This window comes from Martes martes (assembly GCF_963455335.1).
Source record: "Martes martes genome assembly, chromosome: 5".
NCBI classification, from domain to species: Eukaryota; Metazoa; Chordata; class Mammalia; order Carnivora; family Mustelidae; genus Martes; species Martes martes.
The window spans coordinates 94,204,924-94,221,073 of record NC_137892.1 but is presented as its reverse complement, the minus strand read 5'-3'; the positions used below and the strand labels follow the sequence as shown (position 1 = coordinate 94,221,073).

General features: G+C 56.4%; 1 protein-coding gene across 5 annotated transcripts in view; it reads left to right on the top strand.

Annotated features, from left to right (window-relative positions):
• Positions 1-2,745: 2,745 nt before the first annotated feature.
• TCF7 (transcription factor 7) overlaps positions 2,746-16,150 on the top strand; it is a gene marked incomplete at its 5' end in the record, with an annotated part of 36,596 nt that continues 23,191 nt past the window's right edge. For 4 of the 5 annotated variants that reach the window (XM_080803752.1, XM_080803753.1, XM_080803750.1 and 1 more), the window contains 3 exons: positions 2,761-3,012; positions 3,178-3,244; positions 3,743-3,867. In XM_080803752.1, the coding sequence (XP_080659878.1) occupies positions 2,761-3,012; positions 3,178-3,244; positions 3,743-3,867 (444 nt within the window). Of the gene's footprint in view, positions 3,013-3,177; positions 3,245-3,742; positions 3,868-16,150 lie in introns of all 5 variants that reach the window. The other variant, XM_080803754.1, reaches the window with a different exon arrangement.

Sequence of the window (16,150 nt, the reverse complement as noted above, 5' to 3'; positions counted from 1 at the left end):
CCTTCCAGAATTTTAGAGGTCATGATGGAACGCTGCTGCTGGGCCACGCCTGCCTTTGGTAGACAAGCCTTTTCCTCTGTATCTCGCCAAACTTTAGAGCCTTCCACGTCCAGATGAAGTCTGCCTCCTCCAGGAAGCCCATCTATCACTCCAGCCACATTGATTCCACCATATCTCCTTCTGAGCTCCTTCTGCCCATGGTTTGCATAGACTAATAACCAACAAACTCAGCTCTAATAATTTCTCAGCTTCTCAAGCAGACAATGCCTTCTGGAGAACAGGAACTCTACCACTGCCTCCCCTCTCTCCACAGCCTGATTTGTGGGTTAGGTACATAGGTGATTCCCTCTAGCAGACATTCAAGCTGATTTCAGTGTGGCTATAGATATCTGATACTCAGCTTGTTTCTCCCTCCCTTACCTCTCCTTCCTCACACCCTTATTCTCCCTGCTCACCTGCCTCCTCCCCTGGTTCCACCCAGTAGGACATGATCCTGTAGGGTAGTGGTTCCCAGACTTTGGGATTCCACAACCCTATAAAATGTCCAAAGAGATTTGGGAGTGGGAGAGAGACAAGGTTTTCTTCTGCCAAATAAGGACATTTTAAAAAATCAATCTCCATCTTTATTTTAGTAAAGAAAGGCTGTTTTTACACCAATAAAGCAGAAAATCCATAATCTCTGATTAAATGTTAATACTTTAAGCTGAAAAATTCAGCCTTACTGAGAAGAACAAACTGTTGCCCTGGCTTCTCTCCTTTCTCCATGGGCTGCCACTGTCCTGTGTCCACTCATGGGTCTGGGAACCTTTGACCTGGAGGAAGCTCCTGCTAAACTAGGGTCACCCTGAAAGGCAAGAGGACCCCCAAAGCCTTTGAGTTAGGCAGATCTATCTTCCCATTCAGCTTTCCCAGAGGAGGCTCGTGCCCAGTTAGATCTTATAACCTCAAGGGCTGAGGAGGGGGAGGGCATGAACCCCTCCTCCTATGCTTTTCCCCCTCTCTACCAGGCTAAGATTTGCTGGGGATCCCCAGTGGGGATAAAGTGAGACTCAGCAGCAAGCTCACACCCAGAAAAGGAGACTGGGGGAACCTAATGGGCAGGCTTTTCTCCACATCTCCGTCGCCAAACTAAGCACTAGGAACCCCCACCCCCAGCCCCCGGAAGGGAGGAAAAGTGGGCACTCCAGCCATGCAGTAGGAGGCCCAGCCGCCCCGCTGAGCGGCCGCAGATAGGATCTGAACTCCGAGAAGGACGGCCCTGGCTCTTTGATCTGCAGCCAGCCAGGCTGGGCTCGGACCGGGAGGGGTGGCGCGGCCCTCTTCCGGCCCGGCTTTGCGCCGCTGCCAGGGGTCCCGTGGGCCTCCGAGCAGGAGAGGTGTCCAAGACACCCTCCTTCTCAAATACCCTCTGTCCCTGTGCTCTCGGGAGAGATGGGAAAGTCTACACTGAATCCAACTCAGAAACCAGCTGGGGGACTGCGGTTCACTGCACCGCGACTCTAAAGGACGTGTGTCTTTCGCAGATACAGTGGTGGAGCCGAGGCCAAGCGTGCTGTGGAGGCCTGCGTGGACACGGCCCTGGGTGCATTGTAGACATGATGGAAGCTGGCGCATGTTCCCGCGCTCCTCTGACCCTAATGGAGCCAGCAACCTGGATCTTGTGAGAGTCCGCGGGCGTCAGGCTCCGAGTCCATTGGCTCCATGGGAATGCGACTTCCCGTGTTGAGCTGCTTCTGATGACCCACACCTCGTCGGAATCCCGTGGCCCATGTGTCCGCCCAAAGCCTCGCATCCCTGGGCCCCAGGTTCTAGGCTTAGAACTGAGTTGGGAGGGAGGGAGGGAAGGAGGGGGTGGGTGGCTGAAGGATCCTCACGGGGTTTGGGGGATCCTTCCTCCTTGTTCTCTTGGCTTTGTTCGCGCCTCAGAGATGCCACAGGGCTGAGAGGCACGTCACAGATAATGTGATGCATGAACCCCGCATGCAACAGGCATTCCATAAATGTGCGAGGGGAATATGCTCGTGTTCGCGTTGTATCTGGGCTGCCTGGAAGGAGGTCCCAGACCGGCCTAGGGTTGGAGAACAGGACAGAGAACGGGAATTTGAGGAATCCTAACCCTACAAGCCCGGGTTCGCGCACAGTCTCGAACAGCCTCCAACCTCCAGGAAGCCCCCAGTTTCAAGCCCTGGACGCACTGGCCGGCTCGCCGATGCAATTACACCTTGGCTTGCGTTCCAGCTCCCGCCGCAGGGCCTAGGGGATCCGGTCCCTCAGCCCTTGGGGGAGAAACCTGGGTGCAGAGCGGGAATCCCTTATTGTAGGTGAGGAAGCAGGGTGAGGAGTCTCCTTTAGAGTTCCCACATTTCGGAAGAAAGGTCCGGACGCCAGAGTGACGCCGGGGAGAGCGAGCCCTTTAAGATCGTGCGCGCCGCTCGCGTCCCAGCCTCTTCGGGGAGTGGCGGGGCGGGGTGGGGCGACTTTGGCCCCCGCCCACCCATAGGGCCCGCCCCCGGAGTTCCCGCCCCGCCCCCCGCACTCGGCCCGCGGCGCCTTTGATGTTAGGACCCGCCAGCTCCAGGAGCGGCTCAGCCTGGCGCCCGCGCCCCGCGCCCGCAGCCCGCCCAGGCGGAGTCAGCCCGCGCTCCGCCCGCCGTGCTTCGGGCTCGGAGGTCCGGACTCCGGGCTCGCCGCCTGCCGGGCCGGTTTCGCGCCCCGAACTCCCGCGCCCCGCGCCCAGCGCCCCGGCGGGCGGAGCGCACCATGCCGCAGCTGGACTCCGGCGGGGGCGGCGCGGGCGGGGGCGACGACCTGGGCGCGCCTGACGAACTGCTGGCCTTCCAGGACGAGGGCGAGGAGCAGGACGACAAGAGTCGCGACAGCGCCGCCGGCCCCGAGCGCGACCTGGCCGAGCTCAAGTCGTCGCTGGTCAATGAGTCCGAGGGCGCGGCGGGCGGCGCGGGGGTCCCGGGGGCCGGCACCGGGGCCCGCGGCGAGGCGGAGGTCGGGGGTGAGGTGAGCGCCGGTCCGCGCCCCGCGCCTCTCCCGCGCCCGCAGCCCCCGGCGCCCGGCCGGCCCCGCCCCGCCCTCCCGGGCCCTCGGGGTACCCATCCCTCAGACCCCTCCTGCCCCGGGCCGCGAGCTCGGCGCCCCTTACGGCCCCTCTGGATCTCCCCGCAGGCGCTCGGACGGGAGCACGCTTCGCAGAGACTTTTCCCCGACAAACTTCCAGAGTCTCTGGAGGAGGGTGAGTTTCGGCCCGCCTCCCCTCCACCCGCTAAGGGTCCGGGTGGGACAGGGGGGCCTCCGAGGACGGGGTTGGGGGGGCCGGGGCGACCCCCCACGGCAGATCAAGGAGGCGGCAAAGCCAGGGCGGGGGGAGTGGGGGGCGGGTTTCCCGGGCGCCGCCGGGCTAGAGTCACTTCCGGTGCCCTGACCTTTATAGGAGTAAACAGACCCCCGCCATCTCCGCCTCCCCTCCTGCCCAGGTGACTGCCTAATCCCCAGTCTTCAGGAGAAAGCGTTGGCCCAGGTTCCTTGGCCAGAGGGCGGGCTGGGGGTCAAGTAGGGGCCGAGGGGAGGCCTGAACTCGTGGTCCTTCGTCCGAACTGAGGCACCCGGGGCCCGTGCCTCCTCCGGTCACACACGTGAGCGGGACCCCTCGGCAGTTCTTCTCTGGAGAGCAGACTGCCTCCAGCCCTAGCCACCCGGTCGGGCACGTCTGACCCAGCTGTGGTTTTTCCAGGCCTGAAGGCCCCGGAGTGCGCCAGCGGCATGTACAAAGACACCGTCTACTCCGCCTTCAATCTGCTCATGCACTACCCTCCCCCCTCGGGAGCAGGGCAGCACCCCCAGCCGCAGCCCCCGCTGGTAAGTGGCCCCGGCAGCCGTGCAGGCCTTGTGCCTGTTACCTCCTTGACCAGGTATGTGGGGCATGGGCAACAAGTGACTTCTGCCTAGAACAAGATCGATGAGAACTGTTCTGGTGCCTTTTCCCGTACACACCCAGTGGGATCTGAACCAGGAGAACTTTGCTGAAGGAAGGAGAGAGACCGCCCTAGGCACCCCCTTCTCTCCAGCTATTGGCTTTTGTCTTCCTAACTTGCTCACAAGCAGGTGCAGGCCCTTGTTCTGGTGCTAGGTAATGCCAGGGTAGAGTCTTTTCCCAGAATTTTTGAGCTGACACCATCCCCTCCCTTCCTGAGGGTGGTGTTGGTAGGGTGATCTTAGTTGTGGGGTTTGCAGTTTGCCTACTCCCCCAGCCTAAGCCCTAAGCCTGGGTGTTTGGAGAAATGGGCAGAAAGGCTAGTGTGTTTCAGAGCTCCTCCTTGTGCAGGAGAAACTGGCTGTACTCACTCTCCCCTTATGTCATGAATACCCCCTTGCCAGAAAAAGAGCCTGAACGCTAGGTGTAGAAAGCAGGCTTTTATGAGACTGGTTTGCTCTCATAAGCTCTTGGAAGGGTTAGCAGAGGTATTTCAAATCAGTGGTGTGGGTAAGGGGCCCGTTTAATGATTTCGCTAATTGAATATGTTTAAGTGCTTCAAAAAGATTCCATGATTGTTACAAACCATGCTTTTCTGCCTCATTGGTACAGATGATCTAAAGAGTGAAGAGCCTATTCTGAGTGCATTGGAGCAGTACAACTGCACTTTAAAAAAGTTGAGATTAGTGGTTCAGACTGTCCTCAGCTGGCCTAAGTCGAGGGTGAGATTAGAGCGCCTGGAGTACATCAAGTGTTTGGGGAACTCTGGTGGCTGCAAATGGAGGCCCAGTGCAGGAGGCTCACATGGCTAGTTGGGGGGTCACTCCGAGGGAAGAGGATGACTGCCAGGCTGTCTCAGATTGGGAGAGAGGAGGGTTGCTTCTGAAAGCTGTTTTCATGCTGAAGCTGCTGGGAGGTGAGAAGACAGATTGAGGCTTCTCTCTAGAAACCCCAGAATGGAAAACTTGGTTAACTGTTGACTGTAGAAATGAGCTCCTGCCTCTTGGACTCCGTGTTTTCTCATGGGTGGAAGGAGCATGTTGGTTGAGTGGTCCTTCTGCTGTAGGGTGGCTCTGTCTATGAGGTGCTCACTTCCTTCAAGTCCATGGGGCAAGGGGTTGCCCTCTGACCTTGCCACCTGATGCAGAGCCTCTCCCCAGAGACCTCCACCCTACTCAAGCGGATGCTAAGCATAGATGCTTCCTGGGTTTCTTAGAACGTCTAAACCCTTAGATTTTGGGCCAACTTGATATAACACAGTGCTGCCAAATTGCTGGCAGGTGAGTTGCTTGCACAGGGTGCTGGGGTCACCATGACAGCCTTGAGTAGACAAAAGGCCTAGGCCCTAGAACAGTCCTAGGAGGGGCAGCTCCCCTCCAGGCTCTTGTGATTCCACAGTGGTCCAGGGAAGAGGCAGGATTTCTGCGTTCCTTTCATGGCCTGGGCCAGTGGGAGAGTGCCCAGAGTGCGAGGGCCTCGTCCTCTTTAAGGGTGTGGTAACAGGACCATTTGGTGTCCTTAAGCTCACACTGGTCATAGTGTAGGCGGACGGATGGCCAACTCTAACAGTCAGGATTGGGTTGGGGGGTGAGGGCAGACACATCACTATTACCCTGGCCTACGTCACTTGTTTTTTCAACTTGGGCATCTTTCTTAAGCTATACCAGAGGCTTTTCTGTATATTACACTCTCCTATAGAGGGTAAATTCCCTTGCCCTACTCCCCACCCAACTGCAGCCTCCCACTGCCTGGCTTCTGGGAACACTGGAGGAGGAAGACAAGCTCTGGAGCTACGTTCCATGTGCTGAAACCAGCTGTTCTGTGGGGCTGGGGACAAGGATAGAGTCAAGGGCCTAAGTTGGGGTGACACCGGGTGGGGAAGATGTCCATGAGTATAGGGGAGCCTCTTTTAAGCAAACCTGATAGTTAAAAATGAATAGCAAATCGGGGTAGTTGCTTGTGTTAACCTGAAAAGTTGTGTGGACGTTTAAAATACTGTTGGTTTTAAAACGCAAATTTGATTGACTCCATGTTTTGGGAGCACATGTAACAGAAAAGATACGCTTATAGTGGGTCTGGAGTCTGTTGTAGGGCCTTGAGGAAAACTGCCTTTGGAGGTTTCTTCCCAAGCTCTGCTTTCCTAAACCCCCTTTAGGGGGACAGATGTCATGCTGTCCAGCCCCTGCTCGTGGGGAACTAGGCCCCTGGCCCCCTTTGCCCTCTCTGAGAGAATCCAGGCAGTCGACAGTTGTGCTGAAGAGTTCTTAAGGCCAGTCGCTTAACCTCCCTACACAGTGGGGAAAGCCCATGCCAGGGTCCTCCTCTACCCACTTGTGGGTGGCATGCCCACGTGGTTACCATGTTGGATGTCTCTAAGTGGGCAGACTCAAACCTTGCTGGGGTGGTGGACCAAATGACCACCTCACAGCCAGCTGCCAGTGGGTAGAGGAAGATTTTTTTTTCCTAAAAGGGTGCTGCTTTTCTGGTACGTGGCTTCTAGTGAACTCAGTTTTGGAAAGAGAGAATTAGGTCAAAGTTTATTTCATGGCTGATGTTTGTGAGGCATCTAATGTGGGCTTGCAGACTGTTCCCAGCCTCGACCAGTAGTCGCTCCTTGTTTCTGTTTTGTTTGTTCTGTTTTGCTCTGAGATTGGGGGTGGGAGTAGAAGGGCCAGTAAGCTTGTCCTGGGCCTGACTTTGAGGAAATTCTGGGATGAATAAGGCATCGCTCCCTAGGAAACTCAGACTCTTGGATGGGTGAGACTGCCAGACTGGCGCAGATCTTCTCAGAAAAAAGATGAGGGCCGGTTGCTCTTGTGGTCCTTTCTGTGGGCTCCACTTGGAGTCTATGGCCTGGAAGGCTGCTGAGCCTTTTGCCGTTTAGATGAAATGTCCAGAATAAGCAAATCTGTAGAGATGGGGCACAGATGAGTGGCTGCCAGGGGCTGAGTGAAGATGGGAATGGGGGGTGATTGCTAATGGGTAAGGGGTTCCTTTTTGGGGTGATGAATTCCAGAATTCTAATTCTGGAATTAGACGGTGGTGATGGGTACACAATCTTGTGAATACACTAAAACCGCTGAACTGTATACTTTTAACAGTAAATTTTATGATATGCAAATTACATCTCAGTTGAAAAAAAGGAAAAGGCTGAGCCTTTTGGCTCTTGCAGGGACTTGGGGCCGTTCCCCTGGCCTGACGTCTGCAGCTGTCCTGGTGTGTGTGCGTGCCCCCCAAGCCATGGGCTTGGGCATCAGTTCCAATGTGGGGGAACCCGGGAGGCAGTGGACCCATGGTTGGGTTCCAGGCCATTGAGCTCACATTCCCGGGCTCCAGGGTCTGAGGTCAGATGAGGGCTGTGCTAACAAGCCCTGTGGGGAGCAGGAGGTACAGGTATGAGCAAGACTTGAGCAGAGGAAGGAAGTGCTGCTGACACAAGCCACTATGTCCAGGGAAGCTCTGCAGAGATGCACCCACCCAGCCCTCCATAGCCTCAGAGAGAGGGAGCAGCCTGGTGTTGCTGGGGACAGTTAGTGAGGGTTGATCATCAGCCCTGGTTGAAGTGAACCTTGTTAGAAGGGGTCTGGCATCAGGCCAGGCACCCGAGAGATCACAACCAGCCTCTGCCTCTGGGAGTGCCTGGCTGAGTGGAGGAGACAGATGACTAGACTGGAACCAGGCCCTGGTTGGAGGGGTGCTGTCACAGAAGGCATCCTGGGTGGGCATCCTGGGTGGAGCTGGGGCATCCTGGGTGGAGCTGGCCCCCACGTGGGCTGTGGGCTGTGGAGGAGGGTCCACCAAGCAACTACCTGAAGGTGCAGATTTGGCCAGCACATGAGCACAAAGAGTACCAGGCTCCCCTCCAAACATGCCAGATCTCCCACTTCTCCACTTTAGTCTCCGTCTAAAGCCCAGCCTCAGCCATCCCTCACCCAGAAGGCAGTAACGGCCACCTCAGGGCTCCCTCTGCCTTGACCTTGGCACCCCACCCCCAAACCCCTGCCCTAACCCCCAACCCAGGCTCCACACAGCAGCCCAGCAAGAGAAGATCCCTTCTCTTGCCGCTGAAACCCCGCAGTGGCTTCCCATTGCTCTGGGAGTAAGGTCCAAACCACTCACCACAGCCCTAGTGCCTGGGTGGCCAGCCCTGCGGACAGCCCCCACCTTGTCTGCACCATACTCTTCCTCTCTCCCTAAATAGCAGCTACTGCACTGTCTCCCTCTGCTTCACACCCATCCTGTTCTTTCCACCTCAGGACGTTTGCACTTGTTCTCTCAGTTAGGAATTCTCTTCCCTAGCTCTCACATAGCTGCCACCTTCTCATTTGTCATTCAGGGCCGAATTCAAATATCACTTACCCAGAAACACCTCCTGTGAACATCCAAGTGGGGCCCTCTGTCATTCCCCCAGGCCTTTGCTGCCTCATCCACCTTGGTTCTCCAGGCCACAGTGGGTGGCCTTGCTTTATGATGCACTTGTTCGTTGTACTGAGGCCAAAGGCAGCCCATTTGTCCAAAGTGTCTCTCTACCTTAGTTTCCTCATTCACACAGTGGGAGTGGTGAGCCCTCCTCCCAGAGTTGGAGTGTGGAGTGGAGGCAGCAGTGCCTGCATGTCCTGGGCTTGGGAGGTGGGGGTTTGGCCATAATTGATCCCTTTTCCCTTGCTGTCCTGGCTCGTCTGGGGCTAGTGGTGGCTCAGTGGTTAGACTCCCATCTGGAGGGTTGTATCTCTACTTTGGGCCCCAGGGGCCTGGGGGTCAGGGCCCTGGGGCCCAGCTTGAGACAGGGACATGGGTGTACAGGCCACTTTCTTTCTTTCTTTCTTTCTTTCTTTCTTTCTTTCTTTCTTTCTTTTTAAGGTTTGTTTATTCTAAGAGAAAGAGTAAGCAAGTGAGTGGAGGGAGGGGCAAAGGGAGAAGGAGAGAATCTCAAGCAGACTCCCCGCTGAGCAGGGAGCCCCACATGGGTCTGGATCCCAAGACCCTGAGATCGCGACCTGAGCTGAAATCCGGACTCAGACAGTCAACCAACCGAGTCACCCAGGCACCCTGTGTATGGGCCCCTTTCTTGCTCCCATACCTCACCTAGGAATTCTTGGGAGGCGGAAGTACTGTTCCTGGAGCTGGGATGGGAGCCCTCACTGCTCAGTCCATCCTGAGATCCTCTACTACCATGCCCAAAGACTCATCTGAAAGGAGCACCCACTTCCCCAGCCATCTAGAAGCCCTTTGTGTAAGATGTTAGGAGCTGAAGCTATTTTATAAGAAAAATAGTGAAAGACCCATTTGGTCATCAGCTTCCAGACCGTTCTCGGACCTTGGCTCACATGGTCACCCGTGCCTGTACCCTGTCATGTCTTGCCTCAGTTCTTCCCCTGGTGTGGGGGTACATATTTGCACCCCCAGATGGTGCCCACCGACAGCCTCTTTGTTATCCCTCAGGCAGCTTCTAGTTTGCTCACAGCTTGCCTTCCTTGCCAGTGGGAATGATGCTATGTACAAATCACTCCTTTGTTTCCTTTTTGATTATTTTCTTGGAGCAATACACTTAAGGAAAATTACCGGGTCAAAAGGCAGGAAAAATCGGGGGTGTCTGGCTGGTTCAGTGGGTAGAGCATGAGACTCTTGATCTTGGGGTCGTGCGTGTGAGCTCCACACCGGGGGTAGGGATTACATAAAAGAATAAAATCTTAAAAATAAAATGGTAGCAAGAGTTAGAGCATTTTGCTTCCCTCTGGCCCCAGTTTGCTGTGGGTTCCTTGCAGTGTCTAATCACTCAAAGTCCCAACATGGAGTTTTTTCTTTTCTGTTGTTCATTTAATAGGTTCATGGTGGGAAATGGGACTTAAAAGTTATTTTGACTTGCATTCCTTCCTGACTTGGAAGGCTGTGTGGTATTGGCTGTGGTATTTGGAAAATCTGCAGCCCCCAGGGTGCGACTTTACTTTCAGGGTGCCATCTTGCTGCCTTTCAGGGTCAGGAGAGCACCACAAAGGAGGCTCTTCCTGCAGACCCCTGCCGCCGCCATCCCCAGGGCCTGCAGCTACCGACCCCTGCCCACTCCTCTAGCTCAGTGGGCTGGCGGGGCTGACAGAGCCCTGGGTTGGTCACCAAGGCCCAGTAGTCTTCACCCAGTCGTCCTAGGGTTTTACTAAGCCAGCTTCCATAGTTCTGCCTCCCTCCCCAGGTGCTCCGAGATGCAGGTGTGAGTGGGGCAGAAGAGGGACGGGCTTGATGGCAGCCTCCCCGAGGCTGCTCACGACCCATGGCGTCCTGGGTCTCCTGAGTCTCCTGAGACCACAGCCCACCCCTTGCCCCTGCAGCAAAGGAGTTTCAGCTGAGCCATGAGAATGGACTCCAGGGGCCCTGCTTGCAAGTCAAATGACTGCTGAGGTCAGGCTGGATGAGGGTGGGTCCAGCTGCAGGGAGGGGCAGGGGTGCTGCCACCTCCCTAGGAGCTCCTTGGTGCCTGTGGTCCTGAAGCCATACAGTGACACTCCCTCACGCCTTGTGACTGGCTGCTTCCTGCCGCTGTGTACAAATAAGACTCTGGTGGAGGAAACAGGTGTTTTATCAAGTCACAGGGCCCCCCTTCCCCAGCAGTACAGTGCACAGATCTTTGGGTAACCACCCTCCTTCTACCAGTGGGGACAGGAGGCCAGGTCAGGGAAGGGACCTATCCAAGGCCCCTTAGAGGCACGGAAAGGGAAGGCATTGTCTGGAAGACTCACCCTCAAATACTGTATCTGCCACTCCTTGGCTGAGAGGCCCTGCGTGAGTTCCTTAACTGCTGGAAGCCTGAGTTCCCTCAACTAGAAACGAGGAGAAGGAGGGTTCTGACCTCCTTGGGTTCCTGGGGCATGGAAGGAGGCAGCGTGTGTGGGGTCTCTGGTACGCGGCCGATGCTGTGAGTGTAAGCACTGGGGGGGCGGGTTGCTAACACAGGGTGAAGAGCTCTCCTGCAAAGGGTGCTGTGCTAGGTCGCGGTGGGGAGGGGAGCTCCTGAAGCTGAGCTGGGACACAGCCCCCTCACCTGCTGTCCCTCACCTCAATAGCCGGCTCCCCTGTGGCGACATGGAGCACAGTGGCGCCAGGGCCTCAGCTGACCTGTGACAGAGTGGCTGCTGTATCTAGAATTCTGGTTCCAGGCCCTTATTGGCCTTTCTGAGCCCCTGCATGCTTGGCCTTGGCTCAGCACAGAGGGGCGATAGTCTCTACCCCACCGAGCTCAGTCCTCTTGAGGCAAAGAGACTCTCCTGGGGGCTCAAGTTAACTTCAAGGTTCTGTACAAGTTGGATGAAAGGCAACGAGGAAGGAGAGGCTGGTTGGGGGGCAGCCAGAAGAGCTTCCTGAGAGGACCAGCTCGAACCCTGAGCAGGTGAAGTGGGAGAACGCTCTGGGGGCGGGGCAGTTTGAGCAGAGAAGAACAGAAATGAGTATGCTCTTGGTCATTGGAAGGGCAGTGCAAAGCCTGGGGTCCATGAGGAGCACGAGTGAGGCTGGAGAAGAGCCAGTAGGGAGGGCCCAGCATGTGACCTTGATACGCAGGCAGCACTGGTCCCAGAGCCCGGGAGTGGCTGGTGGGCACACACGGTGTGTTGGCAGCAGGAAGGGCCAGGCGATGACTATTGGCCGATGGTATGAGTTGGACATGGAGGGGGAGGCAGACAGGGCCAGCAGCTGGGGCAGAGTGGACGCTGGGAGGCCCTGAGCTGCTAAGAGGAGTGTGAAAGGCCAAGGGAGGGGGTGGGCTTTGGGCAAGGGATAACCAGCATGCTGACACACACAAGGCAACAGACCCTCAGAGGTGGACGTTTGCATTTTCATTTGACTCCCAGACTCTCTCTCTAGAGTCATGAGCCCAGGGTCTTGGCCTCCTGTTGACTGAGAGGAACTGAACCGCAGAGGTTAGGTCCCTCGGTCTGCTGGTGATTTGGCCAGGGCATAGAGAGCTCCTCTTCTCAGCTCTGTCTTTAGCAGGACTCTGGTCTGGGCAGGGTCTCTGAGAACCCTGAACATTGAGCTTCTTCCTTCAGGCAGTGGGGTCCCAACACTGACAGATCCAGGATGCTTGGGTTTGCTCCTGGGCACCACTGCCCTCCCTTGAAAAGATGTTGCCTTAGCATGCATAGTCTCTCAGGTGGGTCCCGGGTGGGTCTGTCCTGGTCATAGGGTTTGGCCTGTTTTGGTCCTCCTGGATCCTTGGGCTCCCCTTGGCGCAGTCCCCTCATGCATGGAGGGTCAGTCCCTGCTGGATGGGGGCCATGGCCTGGGCTAAGGCCAAGATGGGTGTGAGTCTGGCCCTTTCCTGTGGCGGGGCTGCCGGTGGAGCTTGTACCATGGAGACTGACTCCCTGGGCTTTGCCAGAGACATGGCCTTAGAGCCCAGAGGAAGATTGGTGACAGAGCTTTTGTGCCATAGCCCACTCCACAACCAGGACTCCCTGGAGGTCAGAGGAAGCAGACGTTCTGCCAAATAAGCTTCCTCTACCCCTCGCATTAAGACAGCCAATTATTTCTCTCTCCAGAGACAAGAAAGTTGTTGGGGCCTCACACTGTCTGCTTCTCAATGACGAATGCATGGCTAAGGCACGGGTAGGCAGGACATGGCCCACCCCAGGAGGAGTGGGCTTTGGGGATTGGCAGTTAGGGCTGCCCCTCCCCACCATGTGTGGGCTGCCCTACCCAGGTTTGGCACATCTCCCCCTCCCAGAAAGCCCAGTTTGTCCCTGAGGGCAGGAAGCCAGAGGACAGGGCCACCTTCCCTCCTGGCTGTGTGATCTCAAGCAAATCTGTTAACCTTTCTAGGTCTCAGTTTCCTTCTCTAAATTGGGAGTGGGCTCCCCGGCCAGGAAGGATTTCTGAGGTTCAAAGAAGTATGGGCTGGAGACACCTGCCACTCAGGTGGGCCTCAGGGGGTGCTTGCTGGCCTTGCCAGGACTGCTCCAGGCCAGCCTCCCCATCAGGCAAGGAAGATGGGAGGAGGAGAGGGACAGGTAATGGGAGTCCAGGCTGAGGGCATTCTGACTAACTCTGACCTGGCTCTGGGAATAGAGACCCAGCCTCCTGGTCTGCTGGGCCGCCATCTGAAACGCATTACAGATGCTTTGTAAACTCCACATCATTTGGCCACATGAAAGCCTAGGATCTAAAAATAGCCACTCCCAGAGGACGCCCCGCATTGGTGGGGCTCAGCTGACCTCTGCACGCACACCCACCAGCAGGCCACCTCCCTTGACAGGGAGCCCTGACTGGCAGGGCCACACCCACCCACCCTCCCAGTGTGGGCAGCCCCTGCCTGGGGCCACTTTATCTGGGCACAGATCTCATCCAGCTGGTCAAAGCTTCAGGCCCCAAGGCTTTATCCAGGGCAGAATGTCTGGAGGAAGCAGGAGGGAGGCAGCTGGGGCTGTGTTGGTGGCCCCAGGACCCCTTTCCCAGCTCCATACATGCCTGGAATGTCTGTGGGATACTCATTGGGAAGCTAGTGGTACCATCTTACAGATGAGAACACGGGGTCCCTGTGGAGGGGGAGCATTGGCCACTGTCAGGTGATGGACAGGAGGGCCACTGGCTGATGTGCTGGCGTGAGAAGGGTGGGGGCCAGCCCAGGCCCCATAGTGTCGGCGGAGGGCCGGGCCCAGCAGGAAGGCAGGGTAGCTGCGGATCTCCAGGCTGCTGGAGTTGACTCTTTGCCCTGCTTTCTGTGGGTTCCCTCTCCCTATGGTCTCTGTGACCAACTGTAAACCACTCTTTTCCCTAAAAATAAACATGCTTATGGGATTGGGGGAAGCTTTGTAGCTATCAAAGGAAATAATAGGGTGTTTAAGAAAATTACATTGCGTTTTAAATAACCAGCATGAAAGTCATTAAGTTTGAAGTTTCATTCAAATCAGATGGCTCTGTGGCTGGCCCAGTGGCCAGGCAGGCAGAGGGTGGGTGGGCCCTCAGGGACGCTGAGAGACAGCCTGTAGAGAGCTTTGTGGCAGCAGCAGTGAGGTCTCTGCTGGGTCCAGCCGGGGTCTGGGCAGGGCGGCTGCTTGGTGTGTGCCAGGCTGCGGCAGCCACCCCACAGCTTGCTGGCCAGCTTGAAGCATTGTGCAGGCGGGAGCCGCCCAGCTGTGGTGGGCAGCCCCATGGGTGGGGCTCAGGGATGACCATAGTCTGCAGGGTGTAGGGACACATGAAGCTGGGGTTGCCAAGGCCAGGAGGGTTGATGGCTCTGTGGAGGTGGGGTTCCAGGAATGGTTTGGGTCAGAAAGGCTGGAGAAGACCTACGGGTCCAAGGCCACATCTGTCCTCTCCCCGACTGGCCTCTCAGTCCCCGCACAGGGTATGGCATAGTGCAGGTGCTCAGCAAACCATGGTTGAGGGAGTAATGGCAGCTTTAGTGGTCCGTGTGTCAAGAACTCCCCAAGTGCTAGCCGGTGTCCAGGACTTTCGGTCCCAGTATGGAGACCCTTACAGGAAGCTGAGAAAGTGGTGACTGTTACAGCTCTCTCATTTCCCAGATGGGGAAGCTGAGGCTCAGAAAGGTGAAGGACGTGCTGGGACCCGGAGGAGTCGGGGCTTAGACTTGGGTCTCTTTTACCCCCAGGTCCATGCTCCTTAGTGCTCTGCCACTTTGTTCTCAAATGTGTGGAGATGGGGGCACTGCAGGCCTCAACTCTGAGTGGAACCCCCCTCGCTGGGCTCGGGAGCTGCGTCCAGCTGGGTTCTCTGGCCCCAAGGACACACTTGGCCCTCAGTGCCCCTCAGAGGCATGACCTCATGGCCCTGGGCCTGGGTCAGGGCAGGACACTTTCCTTCTTGGCCATCTGACAAGTCAGGGTTGTTAGGGCCACGGGGGTTGTGTTTCGTGGTTGGAAGCAGGAGCCTAGGATTTCCAGAATAAATGTTGCCCTGGTAAGTGTTTCCAAATAACATTTAAGATCAGTCAGGTCTGATGCCTGACGAAAGGGTACAGGATGAAATTTACTGTCTTTTCGTGGACCCTCTGCTTTATGGCTCTGGTCCTTGCTTAGCTTGGCGCTCAGAGTAGGGCCTTTCTGGAGTAGGTGCCTTCCTCCATGTGATGTGGGGTTGGACTAGAGGTTGTCCTAGGCCCTGAGTCACTGGGAATAGCCTGACTGAGGAAGCTGAGGTGTCCGTGCACATGGGGGTGTCCTGTCCCTTGTCACTGGGTTGCCTCCCACCCGTCCCACCATGGACACATCCTGCTGGGGCATTTCGAGAGCAATTTTTTCTGGCTTCTTCTGCCTCCATTCCCCTGGCTCTGGTCACTGAAGTCCAGTCAAGAACTCGGCAGTCTGGCCTGATAGCAATCAGGCAGAAGTCCAAAGGAAATCAAGGGCCAGTGGACCCAGCCTGGCACAAAGTCCAGCTTTCCTGAAAAGCCTGGGTTAGGGATGTGCTTGCTTTTGTCTTTTTTCTTTCTTTTATTTTGTTCTTTATTAATTTAATTCCAACATCAACCCCATGAGATAGGACCATTATGCAGATGGGGAGCCCAAGGCTTGGGGAGACCTGCACCTTCTAAGTGCTGGGGGAGTGATTTGAACCCAGGTTTCTATGTTTCTTGCCCTTACGACCATGCTTCCTTGCCTCTTAGACAACATACCTATCCACTCCTTCTTGGGGGGGAAAAAAAGGGGGTTTTATAGCCCTAGCTGGGTCCCCTTGGCTACCCCTACCCCCTCCCTTTGTACTCCTCATCCTCCCAAGGAATTTGGTATTTCCCTTTCTCCCGTGTATTTTTACACTATTATACCAGGTGACTATCTGTAAGAGCTGTCTTGTGTGGTTTTTGGAACCCTCTGACTCAACCTCGTGAGGGGCTCTGTCTTCCGAGGGCCCCTGTGGCAGCCGAAGCAGTCCTGCGCTCCTCGGTTTGCGGACAGTGAGCCTGAAAGTCTTGGTGAGAGTCGTGAAGCCTGCAGCAGCTCCTTTCTGCCCCGTCCCTTGTTTCCTTTGGCATAAACTGCTGGGCTCAGTCCAGGCAGAGCCCCAAGGGTGGCAGAAGCTAATGGCAGGAGCTACAAGGGTGAGACCCAAGGGAGCTTTCTGGCCATGACCCCAGGGCAGGATTGTCCTCCTGGGGCTGGTGGAGACAGCAGACCAGAGACCCCCGTCATGTCTTTGCTCCTCAGAGCAAAGCTGGCTCCTGTT